At 45.1% G+C, this 20,893-nt stretch overlaps 2 protein-coding genes across 2 annotated transcripts; both read left to right on the forward strand.

Moving 5' to 3' along the window:
* Positions 1–9,953, forward strand: LRIT1 (leucine rich repeat, Ig-like and transmembrane domains 1). The gene is made up of 4 exons (XM_058029504.1): positions 1–122; positions 2,626–3,092; positions 6,316–6,621; positions 8,960–9,953. The coding sequence occupies exons 1-4, from the start codon at positions 1–3 to the stop codon at positions 9,943–9,945; spliced, it is 1,881 nt and encodes a 626-aa protein (XP_057885487.1). The 3' UTR covers positions 9,946–9,953.
* Positions 9,954–16,556: 6,603 nt separating this feature from the next.
* Positions 16,557–20,146, forward strand: LRIT2 (leucine rich repeat, Ig-like and transmembrane domains 2). Its single transcript, XM_058029610.1, has 3 exons — positions 16,557–16,666; positions 17,070–17,851; positions 19,341–20,146. The coding sequence occupies exons 1-3, from the start codon at positions 16,557–16,559 to the stop codon at positions 20,144–20,146; spliced, it is 1,698 nt and encodes a 565-aa protein (XP_057885593.1).
* The last annotated feature ends 747 nt before the right edge of the window (positions 20,147–20,893 follow it).

The following is a 20,893-nucleotide window of genomic DNA, read 5'->3' on the forward strand; positions in this document are numbered from 1 at the left end:
ATGCGGCTGGCGGTGACTCTGCTGTGCTGCTGGGCGCTGGCGGGGCTGCCCCGGGCCGCCGGCTCCTGCCCCTCGCAGTGCAGCTGCGCCTTCCACAGCCTCGGCGACGGCACCAAGGCCAGGTACGCCGGGCGGGCTCGGGGGTGGGTCTGCTCCTCTCCGAGGATGCTCGCAGCAGAAAATATTGTCTCTGCCCTTTGTGGCCATTATTTTTCCAGTTGCTCCCCGCTCTAGCTATATTTGCAGAGGATTAGCTTCTGAAAACACAGTAAGCTGATTTCAGAGAAAGCGTTTGGGCATCTCCTCTGTGAGAACAGGAGCGACATAATTATTGCTGGTGTAATGGCAAAAAGGGAATAAAATTTAAACAATATACATATATATATTTAACCTTTCTGCTGAAAATTCTGGTTCTAAAAGGTTTTATTCTGCTCTGCTGGTTCGTTGTTAAAGTGTGACTAGATTTGATTCCAGTTGTGGTACAAACCCAACAATTTACTTTAAAAATCCTTCAGCTGGTGATTTTAGGCATAGCAATAGACTTTAGACAAAAATGAACTAAAAAAACAGACAGTAACAGCAAAAAAAAAAAAAAAAAAAAAAAAAAACAATCAAAAGAAATAAATTCTCAGACTGGAAACTTTCCGTTAAAAAAGAAGGCAAGACCAGAAGGACACCCATCTTTGAATGCAAAGCCATTGAACATACATTTCTCTGGAGGACTGTTATAAAAGAGTCCTTCTGAAGGGTAGGCACAAAGTATCTGACTTAAAGAAAAGAGAGCCCGTATTTTCATGAGGTGTGGTTCACAGCAGAGGAGGTTTTGTGACAGAGATACAGGATTTGCAAAATCCTTTGTAATAAACCTTTTCTAGATTGAGATATTTTTTCATTACTGAAATGAGATATTTTGGAATCCCATGAAATAGCTCTTTCTTATCATTTTTATGGTGCTATAGATTTAATACTAGAAACTTTCACAGTAAGAAGAAGCATGGTAGAGACACAAGTAGCCTGAAATCGCTAAAAGGAAGTGCAACAGCGTGAGAGCCAATTATTTTTCCATAAATGTCACAGTTCCCAGGGGAATTTCCTCTCAGTGACTGGAAAAAGCTGTTGTACATTTTAGTAAGATACATAATGAAGCAAATATCCATTAGTCCCTTAAGGAGCATAATGCCACCCTTTTTTTCTGCATTATGATTCATATTTCTCACCAGAAGGAGATTATCCCATAGATTAAATGTTTAGTGCTCACTGACATAATTTAGGGACACTATGAGATGCTTTCTACTTTACTGCCATGGTCTTTCTGTTAGTAACATTTTGTGATGTGACTACACAAAGTGAAATATTTTATTTAAAGTAGATTTCTGGATTTTTCTTATTTGGTAGATTTTTATCTTACTCAATTCTCAGCCTTCAGCAGAGGGTGGGCAGGATTTAATGCCACAATAAAAGTGTTGGGTGAGAGTAATGTACTGTGTTTTGATTATTAATTAACAATTTAACTGTAGGCTCAAATAGCATTTAAATCTGGCAAGTCTGCCTGAGCAGTTCAGCAATGTTATACATTTTTGTTGATAGTAGAGGAATAATTGCTTTCAGCCAAAACCAGCCTGGTTTTGACAGCTTTGTAATATTCTGTTTATGGAGACAGTGTGATAGGAACACGTTACCTGACTGACCACATTCCATTTCTTGTGGTGTCTTGTTCAGTGAGTAGACTGGAACACATCCATCCAACCTCTTACCTTTTGCAGGTGGCTTGGTGCTTTGTTAAAGAACTTGCCCTCCCCTACTTGCTGATAGGCAAATTAAAATTCATCTGAGAGACCTATTTTGTCTCCCTTTGTTTCTCATGGCTCTCTACAATCCCAAGTCACAATTTTTTGTATGAAGGCTGCAAAATGCAGCACAGGCTTTTTATGCTTTGACCTTTAGAGATTAGAAATGGGGAGAAATGATTAAAACACATAAATCTGTCTTGCTTTCAGTATAGCATTTTCCAGAGAGTTAATTTTCTGTGCTTTCACTCTCAAGACTAGATGAGCCTGCAGTGCAGTGACTGCCACCATCTTTACACACCCTCCATAGTAACACAGAGCTTACTCCAGAGTTCTTCCAAGGAGTTGTTAGCTGGCTTTCCTATCCTCATTTCTCAAACCAGAGTTCCTGTGTCATATTTAATCTATATAACTTCTTGCCCTCCCACATGTCAGTAAGTCTTCTTTTTGTAGGGCTTTTGTAGTTCAATTTTATGGATCCTTTTGTTTTAACTTGCACTAGAATCCTCTGTTGTGCATGAATGTCATCATTGCTATCATAAGTACTCTAAAAAAACAGATAGCAAAACCCAACAGGAACATTAAATGGGGCAGATTCGGACTCACACCACTCCAGGAGAGGCACAACACTGTGATCTCTGCAGTCAGAAGGTACATATTAATTACTGCAGGTTGATGTATTTACAGTGATGATGCAGAGATCAGCAGCAAGAAAGAAATGACAAGAAGAAATCTTGTGAAAAAAGGTAGATCAAAATCTTGCATTAAAATAAGGTGTCAAATCTTTTCAAAATAAAAGAAAGTCACATCTTTGCTTGTCCTTGTCTTTCCCCTCCAGGACAGTGCTGTGTAATGACCCAGAGATGACCCTCCCTCCTGTGAACATCCCTGTTGATACAAGCAAGCTTCGGATAGAAAAGACAGCCATCCGCAGGGTGCCAGGAGAGGCTTTCCACCTGCTCCACAACCTGGAGTACCTCTGGATGCCCTACAACTCCCTGGGCAGCCTCAGCAGCATCACCTTCAAGGGCCTTCGTCGTCTGCAGGAGCTGAGGCTGGATGGGAACAACCTGATCTCATTCCCCTGGGAGAGCCTGGCTGGCATGCCCCAGCTGAGGCTCCTGGATTTGCACAACAACGAACTCACCTCAGTCCCCCCAGATGCTGCTCGCTATGTCAGGAACATCACATACCTGGATCTGTCCAGCAATAAGCTGATGACTCTTCCTCAGGCTCTCATTGCCACCTGGGCCAACCTCCAGGCTGTTCCCTACTTCCCCAATGATAACTCCAAGATCATCCTAGGTAAGAGAAGTGCCTGCCATTTTGTAGGACGCACAAATGTCAAGAGTTCCTCATCTCCTTGCAGCATTTTCACCCACTGTGGCTACCATAGCAAGTACCCTGCTATTATATGTATACAATTTCATACCCTTAATAATATGTGTACATTCATTTGCATATTAACAAACTCACCTCAGGCTCATCACACTCATTATGGCATAAATTTGATTACTTGCTTGGATCTTTGCAGCACAAAACTGGTGACTGTTGCTCAAGGCTTTTTTAGTTATTTCCACTGCCATTTTGGATAGAAATACAAATGTTTACAGCTCTTCATCATTTGTGTGCTCTTTTCTAATAGCACTGTGTTTGCAATTGACCCATTTTAAGCAGAACTAAAGAAAAGGATGGATAATTTATTATGCCTAAATTAAAGAGGAATAATGCCACGACTGAGCATAAAATCTGGGTCAGAGCTGCCAATTTGTCTCTTCCCAGAGCCTTGTTTATCTGTTCACACAGAATTAAACCCTAGTCTACTCAAACACACCAGGACAGTGCTGCCTTGCAGGACAGCTATGAAGCTCCTTTCTGGTGGCAGCTCTAGGCTCCCCAGAGGTATGGCTTTGGGGCAGTTATCCATTTTTGTGTCAGGGTGTCTCACAGCTGACTCTCAGTTGCAGGATGCCCAGGTGATGCTTTGAGCACATTTCCCAGTTCAGGGCACTATTACATGGTCTTTTAGCCATTGCTCGCTGTTCAAATCCACGGCAGGTTGATGATGGCTCAGAGTTGTTGCCATCTGCTTGTACAGCCCCTGCAGCCAAGGGTGGGCTCAGGCACCTGCTGATCATCTCAGCAGAGGTACTGCAAGTTTCCTCTCACTCTGGCAAGTACTGGCTGCTCTTGGTTCCCTGGATAAATTTAGGGAGGTGAAGTTTTTAAAGCGAGATTGCAGTGGAAAGAGATACAAGACTTAAAAAAAGATATAAAATACCACCTACAAAGCTTTTAGTGTCATTAGCAGATGTTGCTGAAGGTTTCACTAGCATCAGGAGAGGAGCAGGTGTTTCACGATCCTGCGTTGCCAGATGCAGTAACAAGTTCTTTAAGCCAAAACTGGCAGTTTGGGATTGCCCATTTCATTCATGGCAAGACTGCCTAGATCATACTTTCCCTTTTTATTTTTAGAGTCAAGTTATGTGTAAAAATGTTATTCCATTCAATATAGATTAGGAGAGTGTTTTATCAAGAACAGATCATGCCTTGATGCACGTGGCCAAATTCAGTAGTATCCAGCTATGCTCAGGTTGATTGTGCCAGGATCCTAAAAAATTCATGTTACCATATGAGTACAATGCTAAAATGAATGCAGTAATGTACACTCCAGCTTCTAGGTCCTGTCCTGTGGACACCCATAGGAACCATGCAGATAAAATGCACGTCTCTCACAGGAGCAGGCTGGAAAAACACAGCTGCATGCTTCTGTTTCACTCTGCCCATGACTGTTTCTCATGGAGGCATAAAAAATCATGAATAATAAAAAGAGTCAGCCCAATCCATTCCTTGTCTGCAGTGCACCACTGTGACTCCAGAGCCACTGCTTGCAGACTCCCTCAAGAAGTAATTCCTCTGCTAAGTTGCTGGCTGACAGTCTGTGCCAAGGGTGCAAGCTTTTCCACATGAGGCCTGCCCACGTGAGCCCATGGAGCTGTGCTGTGCAGGGCAGCAAAGGCCTCACTGCCTCTGTGGTGCTGCTGCTGCTCCAGCTGCAGCTGGGGCACCTGCCAGGGAACCTGGGCTCAATTGCTGTCTAGGGCATGAACTGGAAACTGCTAGAAAAATGCCACAAAACAAAACCAAGCTGAATGTTCATTATTTACTTAGTCCCCCTTTACTTTAACATATTAATTTACAAGAACTGACCTCCTGCCAAAACCCATCACTTCCAGATCCTCTTCTAAGCCCAGGGAAGAAGATATGGAATGCACTCAGGAGAATTTTTCCACAGCATCTTTAAAACACTGTGAGGGAGTATCAGTACTGTTCCCTTCCAGGCAGGTGCCAGCCCCAGGCATGTCCTTGGGCTGTGCATGGAAAAGAGGAGGTGCAGCCCCCTCAGAGGGAGCAGAGCTCACTGTGGCAGGCAGGAGGCCTGGGAGCCATGCTCCTGGTTTAGGCTTCAAATGTGTGCCTGGGGTTGGATGGCATTCATATCCCTAGTGCCAGTTCTGCTAGCTAAAATCATTAGAGACCACAGCCTGGCCACAGCACAGCTGGATGTGAACATTTGTAAATGGGATGACACAGATTTCATCAGATGCAGCAACTTCTGTTCATGGATATGCATTGCTCCAGTTCCAAATTTGCTTTTTCAGCACTATCTTCACAGGTCTATTTTTAATAATGCATAATTTTTTCAGAATTGGAATTCAATAGGTGCAAACTAGGAGAGCAGAATAAAGAAGAGAAACATTCCAAGAGTCTGAAACAGGAGTGTGTTTTTCAATATATCTCTTTCTGTGTGTATAGCCTAAATATAGTTATGGTCTATGTACATTTTTTATATACCATAACAGGCATAGTCTTCAATTTAACCCTTAAAACATTTCTTTCATATGACCCAGTATAAATTAGCATTTCAGGAAAAGCAACTGATTGTCAAAATAATGAAAATAACTTAAGAGTAACAGGGCTGGAAGAGAACTGTGACAGGCAAGTAGGATCAGCCACAGCTATTGCAGGTGTGAAAAGTGGCATGACAATCTGGCTAGTATTTTAAAAAGGTCCAGTGAGAATTTTCTGGCCTGTCAGAGACTTCATAGTCTCCTCATGCCAAAAGAATCCACATGAGTACTTCTCCCATGAGTACTTTTTTTTTCATCCTGGAACAAAATGTGTTTATAATAAATTCTTGTTTTGCTTCTTTATGTGCACAAATCACAATGTTTTCACAATATGAATAATCCTGCTTTGAACTTAAAGAATATGATTTCAGATGCAGATTTGGAGATACTTTAGCAAGTCACATTTATTCCATTCTGGCAACTGTGGGATCCATCAGACTCATCCAGCAGCAGTGGGGGACACTCCCCTCCCCACCCCACATACTCCTGCACAGGCAGCTCTTGCAGAGCAGACTGGGACTCTGTCACACTGTGTCCTGCTGAAAAATAGAAACAAAAGTGGCAGAAACAAAAGGTGCTGTTGGAGTGACTTTAATGCCCTAATTTCTTTTTGACAGGCTTGCAAGACAATCCTTGGGTGTGTGACTGCAGTCTGTACGAAATGGTGCATTTCCTAAATTTCCAGTCTCCTAACATAGCCTTCATTGAGCCCAGGCTGAAATGCTTCACCCCCAGGAGCCTTGCAGGAGTCTTCTTCAGCCAGGTGGAGCTGAGGAAGTGCCAGAGCCCCGTGGTGCACACGTCTGTGGCCAAGGTGAAGACCATCCTGGGCAGCACGGTGCTGCTGCGCTGCGGCACCACGGGCGTGCCCATCCCCGAGCTCAGCTGGAGGAGAGCTGATGGGGCTCAGCTGAATGGCACAGGTGGGTCTGGTTTGTGCTTTCCTGCACACCTGCAATGAGTGAGGCAGACCTGGACTAGCTGCAATCCACTCTTGCATTGTGATTTTCTATAGACTGTACAATAGTCTATATACTATACTAATATGTTGATCTTAATATTATCAGATAAATGTCTTTTATATGTGTAGGAAGTTGGTTTTGCTTTGTTTCATAGCAATTGTAGTGGTGAGACAAGTCAAGGGATTTTCTGGAAATCTGTTGGAGCTGAAGAAATGAAATATTTCCAACAGTAGAAATTAGCTGTCTTCAGTTAGTTATTCAGTCACTGAAAAGGATTCTCACTGAATTGTTCTATATTCTATTGTATTGCTAATCCATTAGCAAACATTTCTGGCAAAGAGATGTCTGATGTGAATTCAACTGGGATTCAGATCAGCTGTAGAAGAAAGAAAAGGATGCAAACATACGGAATTTCTAAAATATTAAAAGACAAAAAAAACCCACTAAAGTGCTGAAGGATACAATACTTCAGTGGGAATGTCCCCAAGGATCATTCCCTCTGATAGACTGACAAGCTCTCTTGGGGAAAAGGTCTGTGGAAGAAACTCTGACCACCTGGTCTAAGCACCTCTCCTGGGGGAAGCCTTCAGACAGACACTGGTTTTGTGACTGATCATGATTTCCTTTCCATTCACAAGGAAGTCTGGAGCTGTAATTGCAACACAGGTCCTTTAATTTGTGGGGAATTTAGGGAAGAAACCTTTGCTCTGCTGAAGACAGTTATCCTTAGCTTTTTGTGCTCTAAGTTTTCAGTCAGGACCTGAACCTTCTTGCCTCCAACCTGCCCTGAATACTCCTGTATGCTAGCCCTGCCCTGACTTTCATAGAGGATCTAAACCCAGCAGATAAATTGCTAAGTATTGGGTCTGATCTTCAAAGGGTTCCAGGGCTCCTCGGTGCACAGAACAGGGAAGAGAGCAATTCTCTTTCACAGCAGTGGAACCATTTGTAACAAGCATCATTTCCTGGGATCTGCACAAGTCATTGCTCTGCTGTGCAGGATGTGCAGGATGTGCAGGATGCAGCAGAGCTGCTCCTCTTAATGATGATGTGTACCCACCATGCTGCAAACATCCCTCCTGCACCTGAAACAGAGCCACCACAAAAAACAGAATGGGGTGATTTCCTGAAAGCCTGTGTTGAGTTTACCTTGAGCTACAACTGAGAAATGTATTTTGTGCCCCATTAAATCAGACACTAGCACCTTTCAATAAAAAGCTGGCTGGAAAGATAGGTTATTTCTCAGCACTGGCAGCTTCTGTGCCAATGCTATAATTTGAAATGCTGGTGTTCTGAGCAGAAGGGAGTGAGAAACAGCACAGTCTGTATGTACAGGTAATTGTCATAGGTAGATCCACAGCTTCATGTTTTTTAAAATACTGATTCAGTAAATAATTAAACTGAAAAAGTAACTTCTGTTACCTTTATATTTTGCTGCCATTGGAAGGGACCCTGCTTGCCAAGGCTGGATCCTGACCCCAAGAGGGGCTGGAAGAAGTTTGCATCCTCTTTGGCTTTCAGACATCTCCCTGGTTTACCTTTCAGCAGGAAAGGGCTGAGACAGCATGTGCCTATCCTAAAGAGGCTGGTTAAATGATGGGGGTGCTTTACCCTTCCACAAAATCCCAACTCTTTTTTTTTTTTTTTTTTTTTTTTTTGCGGCAATAGGAAAAGGCAAAAAAAGCTAGTTTTGGTCTGCAGGTAAATCACATGAGTAAATCAACACTCAGCTATGCACATATCCTTTGGTAGTAACCAAATGTACACCTGTGTAAGGATAAACACCTGCAGTAATTGAGCACTAGAAGGGATCTTATCTTTCAACTATTTTTCCATATACTCTAGGCTAGTCCATGTGTGTTTGTTACAATAAAATCTCCACTGTTCGTATTTTCTTTGCCTCCACAGTCTGCATCTAATGCTCGAATAGATCATGGTGCTGCCTGCTCCTTCCACTCTTTTAAGTATTGCACCTATATAAGAATTTTCAAGCTTTTATTTTTAATGGAAGAACCTTTCCTGTTATGTTTTCTAGCTGTACATCAATTTGGAAGAAATAGCATCAACTTTTTCCCGTATATTCATTTTGAAGTAGTTCAAATCCTGACGTAATCAAATTATAGTCTTTTTCTTAGGTTTATTTTGATTTTGTAATGTTCTTGATGGCAAGCAGGAATGACATTCTTTATCATATACCTTATCAGGCAGATATTTGGTGATAGAGTCTTAATATTTTACAAACATAGAATTAATTCCATTTACTATTGCCTGTTCATTTAACATTTTTCCTGCCTTTCAGTTCACCAAGAGATTTCCAGTGATGGGATGAGCTGGTCTATCCTGGGCCTGCCTGTAGTCTCTTACCTTGACTCCGGAGAGTACATCTGTAAAGCAAAGAATTTCCTGGGGGCAACAGAGGCCTTCATCTCGCTCATCATCACAGACTCAGAAAGCACGGATGACCCTAACTCTAGTGCCAAAGGCACGTGGAATGGCAAGGCCAGCGGGATGGAGGCAGCTGCCTACAATGACAAACTGGTGGCCAGGTACGTTATCACCACCTCCACCGTGCCCACGCTGGGGGCTGGGGCGGGCACCAGAGACAGCGTCCTCATCCCGGACACGGCTCAGGACAGCAACCCCCAGAACCTGCTGGTGAGCCCCACCACGGGCCAGCAGGAGCCAGAGAGGATGGTGAGGTCTGTCAGGGTCATAGGGGACACCGACCAGAGCATCACCCTGGCCTGGAAGGCGCCTACGGCAAAGAACACCACGGTGTTCAGCGTCCTTTACGCCGTCTTTGGGGAGAGGGACATGCGGCGGATCAACGTGGAGCCAGGCAAGACCAAGGTCACTCTGTACGGGCTGCTGCCAAAGACCAAGTACATCGTGTGTGTCTGTGTGAAAGGGCTGATCCCCAGGAAGGAGCAGTGCATCATATTTTCCACAGACGAAGTAGTCAGTGCAGGAGGGACGCAGAAGCTCATCAATGTGGTTGTCATCAGCGTGGCCTGTGTCATTGCTGTTCCTCTGACCCTGGTTGTCTGCTGCGGAGCCCTGAAACGGCGCTGCAAGAAATGCTTTGTGCGCAAGCCCAAGGACGCGCAGGAATCGTACGTCACCTTCGAGAGCCTGTCCCCCGGGGCCAAGGCCAAGGGCGTGGAGGGAGAGTACCTGACCAGGCACACCCCTGACGAGTCCAACAGGCTGCTCTCCGCCCGCTCCAGCGTGGACTCGGAGGCCATACCAAAGATAGAGGGACAGCCCAATGAGTACTTCTGCTGACAGTACCTAGGCTGGCTGTCAGCTCGCCCAGGGGCAAGTGGGTGGCTGTTCTGTGACTCTGCTCCAGCACTGCACGCCACCCTGTCCATGCTTCTGTCTCTGACACGTTCTGGAAGAGGATGCAAGAAGACAGACAGTGCCCAAGCTTTACAGAAACATGTTGCTCACACCACTTGGGGTTGGCTGCTTTGTACACAGTCAAAAGCTTCTCCGATAATGGCCTCGTTGTCCTGGACCACCTTTTTTTAGTTTTTTTTTTTCTTTTTCCTGTCAAATGAAGTGTGCACACTAAGTGTAAGGACATTAAGAAACATTTCTGAGTGTGCTCTGCTTGGTATTGTTTAGGACCTGCTCTGCAGTATGCTATGTATTTTATTCTCAGCTCTTTTGATGTTCTTTTCGTTGACAAGCCAAGGGATCATTTAGTAATTTTAATAAAAACTTAAGAAGGTGAAGATTGAGAGTCTCACCTTTTACATCCCACATGTTTGCATGAAACATGCAGCTTGTTGCTTAATAGATCACTAAATAGAGATGTACAGCAACCCTTTCTAATATGTCCAACATAATTACAACTCTATGCTCTGAATTCAGAGAAATGTGCAAAGGAGATAGAAATGAAGAGACAAAACCCAATCCACTCCAAAAACTGCATAATAGAGAGCATTTACTGATTGCATTTTGGGCCTAAACTCTGTTCTAAAGATATGGAACAATAGCAAAGGTCTTTCAGTATCAGTCCTAGCTGGCATTTTATGTCTGTATTGTAATTAGTAGAATATGTTTTATACCAGGTGTGCTAGATTACAATCATACAGCAGCCTACTTTGCACATTGTGTGTGGTGGTGTAATGCTTTGCAATCATACTGGAAAACCTACATTAGACAGTATTGCAAAAATCTCCAGCTCTGTCACTGCTGCCTGTGCTCCTGGCAAAACTGAGGGTGAAGGCCCACATGATCAGCCAGGCAATTGTGACCTGGTCATGGAAAGACGTTGCTCTGTGCAGAGCAGGAGAAAGTGATGTGGTGTGAGACCACTGGCCATGCACACATCAGCCACTCCTGACTATGCTCTCAGTGGTAGCAGAGGCTCAGTGCAGTCTTTTTGGGTTTCAAACATTTTACAAATTCAAGGACCCTGAAAAAAACCTGTCTAATATCAATCTAAATGCACTTTCATAGTCAGGGTGAACTGATCAGACATTTAAGTTCTGCAGCTTCATTGGAATTTGAATCTGAGTGCTTATCACAAACTAATTCCCAGATGTGTAATTTTCCACTCAAGTCCCTTATGTAGTAATACTGTATGTAACATTTTTCTCTTTGTAATAAATATTATTCATGAAGAAAATTATGTATGTTCTGCCAAATGCTGAATGGGAAAGATCCAGCCAAGTTGAAATGGTAAGGGATAAATCTTGCTGAATTGTTCTGAAATGTGTTTGTAAATTTATTGGAAGGACTTCCACTCACATTCTGGATGTGTATGTACGGCATGGCTTAACAAAATTCACTGGCTGGAATGGAGCCCTGGATGGATTTTGCTAGTCCTCCTTGTACAGAAGGGTTTCACTTATGTTAGATTACTTGGCCTGATGGAAAAAGCAAGTCATTTGATCTCAACATAAATACCAGCAGCAGGGATACACCACAGGAGTTTCTGATGGGACTCCCTGTATTCCTTGCATTAATGATAAGGAACTTCTCTTGTATTGGGAGAATTTGTCAATCCCTGTATAAAATAACTCATGCTACTTCTATCACTGGACTGTGCAGATTTTTAGGTTTACAAGTAAAGTTTTGTAAAATTATATATTTTAATGCAACAAATTAACTGATGAAAGATGGTACGTAATAGATATATTCCCTATTTATAACATTTAATAAAAAGTTTTTAAGTTTTGTCTCAGCCTGATTATATTAGTGAGGAAAAAAATGTAGCAGTTTTTGTGCTGAGTTGCAAGGATTGCTGTGTGTAAGCCTGGGTCCTGCCCACATATGCAGCAGGAGCACTGGGCTGTGCAGAACTCTCCCTACCATGGCCCTGGATGGGTAAGCTCCTGAAGAACCGAGGCTGTCCTGACGTTTCCCTGTGTTGAACAAAGTGCACCTACTGCCCAAGGAGCTGACTGGGAACCAGAAGAATTCACTTTTCAGCTGACTGGAGACACGAGCTGGGCCATTTGCTGCACCAGCCCTGGCGAGGAGCAGCCCTCCCCTGCTGGAGCCTTGGTCTGGGGGCTGGCTGTGGAGGAGGCACCAGCTGGGCCAGCACGGGCCCTCTCTGCTTGTGATCCATCGAGGGATCATCCTGGGACATTCACTGTGGATGTGCTCAGTTTTACAGACTCTACTGGATATTTTTTGTACTTTCAATAAATAGTGATCCCCAATAGAATAAATGTGATGTGTCTCATTCCTGTGCCTTCTCTCACTGTCTCATAGCTGAGGCATTGCAGTTTATCATCTCAGCTGCTGCTGGTCAAGACAAGCCTTTCTCTACTGCACTGGTGGTTTATTCACAATAGGCAATAGGTACAAACTTGCACAGGCTCTGTCTTGTCTGGCATTGGTCAGAGGAGAAACCCTGTACTTGCTAAATGATGAGGGAAATGTCAAACCATGAAGGAAGCTGATGTGATTTTAATGCTCTGAGTCAGTTTTTCTGAGGTATCAGACATGTAAAGATGTACGTCACTGGATTTTCTGTGTGTCATGGCAGGGCTGTTAGGCACCTAGTTTCATTCTTACCTCCAGGTAAGGAGGAAACCATTTCTTTCTTGATTGAAGTAAATTCTCAAGATGTGCTGTAAGAATCAAAGCAAACATCTGCTATTGCACTCCCTCTTAACAAGCTTGGACACGATATTGCCATGCCACTAAACCGTATTACATCAACTCATTTTTAAACACTTTGATGCATGCACTGTCTGAAACACCCAACTGTAGCCTTCAATACTTATGTCCTGCCCAGCAGTGATTTCTAACACTGAAAGCTCTGGCAGAGGGACTAATTGAAAAGCATCAGCCCAGATGATTTCCTGCAAGAAGTAATGTCATTTCAGGATGGAGTTTGACTCCCTGGCCATAGCTGGCAGCACACAGTGGGTCATCTCTTGGCATTTGCTTTGGCAATCAGCGCAGTCTCCTAAACTCCATTTCCCACAGACACTGCCTCTGTGGAGATTTATTTTGACAGCTTGAGTTTTAGACAGCTTGTTCTGCATTTTGGCTTCAGCCAGGATGTCACATGATGTTAAAGAGCAGCTGAACTGAGTGGACATCTGCTGTCACAACAGTGACCATTACATTTACAAGCAGGCATAAACTGGGCTGAATTAAAAAGGCAGCAAAATCCCAGTCCAGTAGGGAACATAAGCATGACTGTGGCTAACACTGGGGAATTTATTTCCCTTACTTCCCCCTCCCTCTCTTCTCCTTCCCTTTCTCTCTACCCTAATTCATCCAACTTTGCTAAGTGATTCACCACTGGACCCTCAGGTTAATACTGAACCTGCTGAGTACACTTGGGGTTGGGATATATTTAGATAAATGGCCTCTCAAGCAGCAAATAAATATCAGCCTGAACACAGCCAGAGCATTGGCCCATGGTACTGAATAACTCTCTTTGAAAGGCCATTTTCCAGCCCTCTAGAAGATAGGCTGGACTGGCAGGAATTCTCACGGGGGAAAAGGAAAACAACTGCAATTCTTCTTTGTTGTTTTTTCTGTTAAGTAATTCATTTATTTAAAATAAGGTATTTCTAACAGAGAACCCTGGATATCATTTTGCTTCCTGCATCCCAGGATACTGGCCACTGTGCACCTTCTGTGCCTGAAGATGTACATTTATTTACAGGTTTATAAACTCCAGTAGTTTATAAACCTGTAAATAAATAACACTTCACTTTTCATGAAAGATTTTTTGAAGACGTGACTTAGCTGCCACATACTGTAAGACCCTCCCCATGGGCCATGGAGGAGGGGTGGGAAGGTGGCAAGGAGGGGCTCTTCCTTTCAAGCAAAGGAAGTTTTGGGCCTTAAAAATGGTGAATCCCTTGGCATGATTTGCTTCTGCCTCTGCTGAAAGCTTTCTGTTCCCAGGCCCTGCAGCTCACACATGGGCAAACTCCAGGATGTGCTCCTGACACCCAGGAGTTTTCTGACTAACTAACTGACTAACTACATCATAAATAGTTTGTTACTGTTTTAACCTGTTGTAAAGGGTAAAATAATATAATTCATTATTATAAAATTATATAATTATGGCATCATTATATATGCCATTAAATATGGCATCATTATAACATATCATAATATGATATATTATATTTTGATTATAATATATAATATAATATAATATAATATAATATAATATAATATAATATAATATAATATAATATAATATAATATAATATAATATAATATAATATAATATAATATAATATAATATAATATAATATAATATAATATAATATAATATAATATAATATATAACAGGAGGGGGAGATGTTGGAATGCAACAGGCATTCCTCTGGCACAAGCCCAGAGGGAAATTCAGGCACAGGGACTGAACTGAAACCCTTGTAGAAACTGAGATATCTGAAGCCACAAAGTGAAACAGAAATATAGATTTAGAGCACAGATTTTAGCTTTTAGTAGAAACTTATACTAAGTGCCTTGAGTATATAAAAATACTACACATTTATATATAAAATACATACAAAAATTAATATAATGTAATATAATGTAATATAATATAATATAATATAATATAATGTAATGTAATGTAATGTAATGTAATGTAATGTAATATAATATAATATAATATAATGTAATATAATATTTAATATTATGTACTGTTTTATTATTGTGAAATTGTATTTATCATTATTATTGTAAAGTGTAAACATATAAAACTATTTTTATAATAGAGATTATAATTGTTTTATTAGGGAATATTTTCACGGCAGACCAGAGAAAGAGAACACAGGCACGGGTGGCTGTGGCATCGCTGGGTGCTGGGGAAGGACACTCCCTCCCATGCAGCTGCCGCTGCTGCTCCTGCACAGCCTCAGTTCAGCCCAGCCCTGCTGATGGGCGTCCCCTCGCTTTGGTTCCATGGGAAGCGCACAAGGAGTGTGTGCCCTGGTGACAGGGCTGCAGCGCTGCCACCCCCCTGCAACAGCAGCAGCTCCACCAAGAGACTCCTCAGCAGCCACCACCCCCCAGAGGGGGATTTTCAGCTGCTGTGCTACAGACCAGCAGCCTTTGCCCTTCCCAGCTCACTGACAGGCCTGAATACAGGGCAGTTGTTGAAAAATCAAATACTGCACCACGGACAAATAAGGAACATTTCAGCTAAAAACCCAAACCATAAAAATAAATCCCCTATGCTTGTGGTTAGATGGGAGGCACTGCCAGCAAGAGCAACCCCACAGGCTCATTCCTTGCGGCCTGTTCCCTGTACGTGGGGGACAGAAACAGAGTATCAGTCCCCTGAAGTTTCCCCACCAGTTCATTTTGCTGATTTGCCATGAAATAAAAGCTCCTGTTGATTTAAACACTGCAGAATCAAGCCTGTGTTTTCTCTAGGCTGAAAGCAGCACAACCCTGAGAGCCGCATATAGCTCTAAGCTGCCACACTTTAAATACTTTTCTATCCTGGTCCCATAGGTTAGAGGTTAAGCAGGTTCAGGCTAATCTTGCTTTGTGCCCCAGCGTCACACACAAGGGCAGTGAGGGGCAGCCCTTTTCCCAGGCTGTAGTGAAGCCCATCCACACTAGATGGCCCCAGGAGAACGCAGAACTCCTTGGAAAGAACAACTGAAACCTGCTATTTTGGCTTAAAAGAGATCAATACATTTGGTTACTCAAAATCCCTTCTCAGAACGGCATGGTATTTCAAAATGACTGAAAGGCAGTCAGTACCTGTCTTACGAGGCAAGCCAGAGAACAGCACTGAACATTTGTATTTATACAAAAGAAATTGACTTCCTAGAGACTCTTGTCAGAGAAACCCCCCATGGACTGGCCACAGCTACATTTCAGAGGAAAAAGGTGCCATGTTTATGCTTCCATGCTGTCAGATCCTAGTTTGGGGAGCAGGCTTCACGCTCACCATGAGCAGAACCCACCAGACAGGGTTTGGGGGAGGATGCACTGTGCAATGGGGCACTGTGGAAATTACAGCTGAAGTCTGGCCCTTACCATGGCTTTCTGCCTTGATAAAAGCCATTAAAATATAGGAGACAGAGACACAACCTGTGAAACTAAAAAAAAAAAAAATTAAAAAAAAATGGCCTGGTTAATTACTTGCAAGGCCTTGGCAAAAGAAGTGGTTTTGGCTCCATCTTCATATTCCCAACCAAATAAATATGTCTGCCAGAATCTTCTCAGCTGGAGGAGAAATGCCAGGACTGATCCTGGGGGTGGTTTTTAGCACTTGGACACAGACTGAGAACCACACTACATGTCTTCCTTAGGGTTGGGTCCCCAGCAGGATTTATTTCTGCGTCAAGGAAGATTACAGCTAATAGGATTTGCTTCTTGGAGGCTGTTGGCGTGTTTGGTGCAAACCCCTGCACAGTGCTTTCTTAAAGGAGAATATGGACCCTGTCTGTCATATTTTTCTTCTTCTTCTGGCCTTCCACAAGATAAACCCATCTGTTTCATCTTGCATCACAGGATGCTCTTGTTCTCAGGACAGCTTTGGAAGGTAAGAACACTGTTACCCTGTTGTAGCACCAGTGAAGGGGCTCAGACAGCCCCAGTAGGAACTTGCTGATGATGTGAGCACCAAAACCAAGCAGATTGATGTATGGCGTGCCACCTCTAATACCTGAGTTGTGCTGTCTTGAGCGTAGAATGAGATTTCTCTTATTTCCCTGAGATATGTAGCTACATACATAGCCATTTTTTTATGATTTAATTGCATCCTTTATAGCAAAATTGGTATAAACCCCAGGGATGGATGGATGGACAGCTGGATGGATGGCTTATGCATGCCCTATATACAATACCTTATAATTATTCAAGTGCTTGTAGACCTGCATAGGGAACTGGTTTATTGGCCTCAAATGCGGTCTGTGACCTGGAAATGTTTTTGGTTTCCTCCCTAGGAGTTTGCTCTGCATGTCTGCACTGCTGAGGCAGATCCCTGCAAACATCCCTCAGGACATCCGGAAAATTAGAATAGAAAACTCTCACCTAACAGAACTGCCCCGTGGGTCTTTTGAGAATGTCAGTGCCTTGGAGTATCTGTGGCTCAATTTTAACAACATCACAGTGATGCACATCAAGAGCCTGGAGTATCTGCCAGCTCTGAAGGAGCTGCGCTTGCAAGGGAACAAATTAAGTTCGGTGCCATGGACAGCATTTCAGGACACCCCGACTCTGAAGATCCTGGATCTGAAGCACAACCGGCTGGACGTCCTTCCAGAACACGCGCTGCGCTATCTGCCCAACCTGACCTACTTAGACCTATCCTCCAATCAGCTTACCATCATATCCAGGGATGTCTTCTACAACTGGCCCGTGTACCAGAGGAGCCAGAGCACGGAGGGGCCGCTGGAAGCGATTTCCAACGCCGTGCTGGCCCTCCATGACAACCCCTGGATCTGCGACTGCCGCCTGCGCGGGTTTGTCCAGTTCATCAAGTCTGTGGGCCCACCTATTATCCTGATGAACTCCTATTTAACTTGCTCAGGCCCAAAATTCAGGACAGGGAAGTTTTTTCATGAAGTGGAGCTTAACAGCTGCACGAAGCCCCTGACCTCAGCCCTCGACACCAACCTGACAGTCCCAGCAGGGTTAAACATCACCCTGACCTGCTTTGTGCAAGCCAGCCCTTCCCCGGCTGTCTGGTGGACCTATGCACTCAAACTTTTAAGGGCATTTAATGGTAAGCAAAGCTTTTCCTTCTTCTTAGGTTTTTTTTTTTTTTAATTAAAAATTTATGCTGTACTATTCTACTTACATAGGTCTGCAGGCCATCACAGTCACCACAGCAACCCAGCCCCTTTGGAGCACCACAGTTATTGTGGTGGCTGTAATCCAAAGGATCTCAATCATCCTGTGCATCTAGGCACGTCTGACCAGCATAAGAAGAGCTGCTTCAGGCAGGATATCAGTCAAAGATAAAAGGAGCATGGCCTCATTTTTATACAATTATCATACTTGTGGATTTTAGAAGCAGCTCTTTCTTCATGGTACATGATTGTAGGAGCTACCAATCTTATATTAATTGTACATATTTAATAAAAATGTAGCTTTCTAAATATGCATGTACATTTACTAAATATTATTTGCATGTATATTTACTAAATATTATATGCTACATAATTTACTATGTCATATACTACAAATATATATGCACACATTCCGTATATGTGTATGTGCATGTAGATGTGTTTGCATGAGCCCACACCCATGTACACAGACTTGTATGTTCCTACATTATTCCCATGTATTCCCTCAAGAAATACTACACAAACCACAAAACTGCAGCCCTGTTTCCTCTCAGTGTTCATTCATGTTCTGAATGAACTGAAACAGAGGTTGTTGTTTACTTGAAGTCTCGCTTATTCACATTCTTTAGCAAAGGTGAGACCTTTTAATATGAGACCTTTTCCTCCCAGTCCATCCTCCCTCATGTTTATTTTTGCTAAGAGCCTTCAATAGGACAAGTTGCTATTTTCATCAGGTGAAGAAAGACATACAGGCAGCCAGCACACAGGTTCTGTGTCCCTAATAAGCCAGCTAACTAAATAGGATAGCATTAGCCCTTAATCCTGGGCTGATATTTGCTTCAATTGCAGTGCTGCAGCAGCACTTGTGTATCTTTCCACAAGCACATGCTGATTAATTACATACAATTTCTTCTCAACCACAGCCACACACCTCTGTTTGGGTAGATGACAGGGTTTCACACTGTTCTTAAAACTGCATTTCACTTCCAGCCCAACACTTTCTACCTTCATGCACCTATTTTGGTCTGATCCTGTTGAGACTGACAATTTAATCCTAACAGAGGACGAAGCATGTGTCCAAAATGTACGTGTGCCTCCTCAGTGCTCTCCTGGTTTGCCCTAAGAACGCCGGTGGCAATGGGCAGCTCGGCCTCTGCCCACAGCAGCTTTTCTCTGCCCACGGCAGCTCCTCCAGCCGCTTGCACTGGGCCAGGCGTCGGGCACACCCCATGTCTCCTAGACCTGGGTGTCCCAACGTGTTTATTGCCTTTCAGACAGACAACACACTTTGCTGTCAGCTCTGTGGGGTTTGGCACATTCCTGTGCCTCTCTCTGTCCGTGGGCGGGCGGGTCCCGTCCCACACAGCCTTAGGGCCCAAGGGCACGGAGGCTCGCTGCTGACCCACTCACCTCTGCCCGCAGTGTCCACGGAGCCCATCAGCGAGGACACCGTCCGCTCGGAGCTGCTGATCCCGGCCGCACGGCCAGCAGACGCCGGGAATTACACCTGCACAGCCGCAAATTTCCTGGGCAACGCCTCGGTGGCCATCAACCTCCGCGTGGTGGCCCCGTGGGCGAGCACCACGCCCCGCGGCTGGGCGCCCGCGGCCCCCGCGGAGCCGGGCGCTCATGTGGAGGTGCGCATCGCCAAGCAGACGGTCTACGGCATCACCCTGGAGTGGTTCGCGGCGGCGGCGGCGGCCGCGGAGCCGGGGGAGACCTGGTACACCCTCCTTGTGGGCCGCTACGACGCCGCCCAGAAGGACACCATCTACATCGGGCCCGGGGTCAACACGTACTCGGTGACCGACCTGCTGCCCGCCACCAAGTACGAGGTGTGCGTGGCCGTGCGCAACCAGGCTCCCCGCAAGGGCCAGTGCGTGGTCTTCGTCACGGGCAGCGACGTCAGCCAGATGGAGCAGCGCGAGAAGCTCATCCACATCGTGGTCATCGTGTGCGCCATGGTGCTGGCCGTGCCGGCCGGCATGTACGCCTGCACGGCCGAGGCGCTGCCCGGCTGCCTGGCCCGCTGCCCCAGTGCCTGCCCGCGCCGCCGCCGCGGGGGCCCGGCGCAGGCCGCGGGCAGCAAGGAGAGCACGCTGGACAGCCTGCCCGCCGGCAGCGAGGACGGGCTCTGCCGCCCCGACGGCGGCGCACGGCGGCCTGCGGACCGCCCGGAGCCCGGCAAGGCCCGGCCGCCCCACAGAAACAGCGCCGACCTCTACTAGCCGGGCCCTGCCGCGCTGCGGCGCCTCCACACGCCCGCAGGCGGTGCTGGGTTCTCCAAGGACAGCGCCGGGCCGGCTCTGTGCTGCGGGGCTCGGGCACGGCGGCGCGCCGCCGGTGCTTGCGGCAGGCTCGGGGTGCCCTGGGAATGGAGGTGCCACTGGGGTGGGGGGAGCTGCCCCTCCGTAGCCTGTCCCTGCAGCACTGTCATGGAGCAACGCACACTGACACGCCAAGAGAACCAACACTAACAAAAAGAAACCCCGAAGCAATAGTAGTGCTTGTGGCCAAAGGCCAGAAGTGTCCCCTCACTCACCCACACAGGTGTGTCTTTATTTCTGTGTGCCCGCAGCTCTGTCCGGTGCCCGGTGCCAGCCTCTCCTGTGTGCCAGCTCCTGGGAACGCACAGGGGAGCTGGGCACGCCTGCCATCACAGCCCAGCAACAACTGACAGTGGGGAGGATTGGGTCAACATGAGGAAGAGATTTTATTTTAGTTGGAGAAAAAAAATATTTTGACCAGAGGTGTTGGTTTTGGGGTGGGTTTTTTTTTTCCTTACTCCTCCTTAAGGTTTACGCAGCCCTCAGAGATTCACAGCTTTGGTTGTACCACAAACAGGAAAAGTGCAAGTGCTTGAACCAGGCTAGTGGGACAAGTTGACAGAGGCAGAGAACAGAGTGGAGGATGGGGTTGGGAGCTGAAGATACAAGCTAGGCACATTCCCTAAATGCAGACAGGTGCCTGCCTAT

The sequence above is a fragment of the Melospiza georgiana genome, chromosome 8 (assembly GCF_028018845.1).
Source record: "Melospiza georgiana isolate bMelGeo1 chromosome 8, bMelGeo1.pri, whole genome shotgun sequence".
Taxonomy (NCBI): domain Eukaryota; kingdom Metazoa; phylum Chordata; class Aves; order Passeriformes; family Passerellidae; genus Melospiza; species Melospiza georgiana.

What these genes read in the sequence shown, in the direction of transcription:
- LRIT1 (XM_058029504.1), top strand. Translation starts at nt 1, where the DNA reads ATGCGGCTGGCGGTGACTCTGCTGTGCTGCTGGGCGCTGGCGGGGCTG. An exon ending in GGCGACGGCACCAAGGCCAG is followed by an intron (nt 123 to 2,625) that starts GTACGCCGGGCG and finishes TTTCCCCTCCAG; the next exon opens with GACAGTGCTGTGTAATGACC. An exon ending in TAACTCCAAGATCATCCTAG is followed by an intron (nt 3,093 to 6,315) that starts GTAAGAGAAGTG and finishes TCTTTTTGACAG; the next exon opens with GCTTGCAAGACAATCCTTGG.
- LRIT2 (XM_058029610.1), top strand. Translation starts at nt 16,557, where the DNA reads ATGGACCCTGTCTGTCATATTTTTCTTCTTCTTCTGGCCTTCCACAAG. An exon ending in TCTCAGGACAGCTTTGGAAG is followed by an intron (nt 16,667 to 17,069) that starts GTAAGAACACTG and finishes TTTCCTCCCTAG; the next exon opens with GAGTTTGCTCTGCATGTCTG. An exon ending in ACTTTTAAGGGCATTTAATG is followed by an intron (nt 17,852 to 19,340) that starts GTAAGCAAAGCT and finishes CTCTGCCCGCAG; the next exon opens with TGTCCACGGAGCCCATCAGC.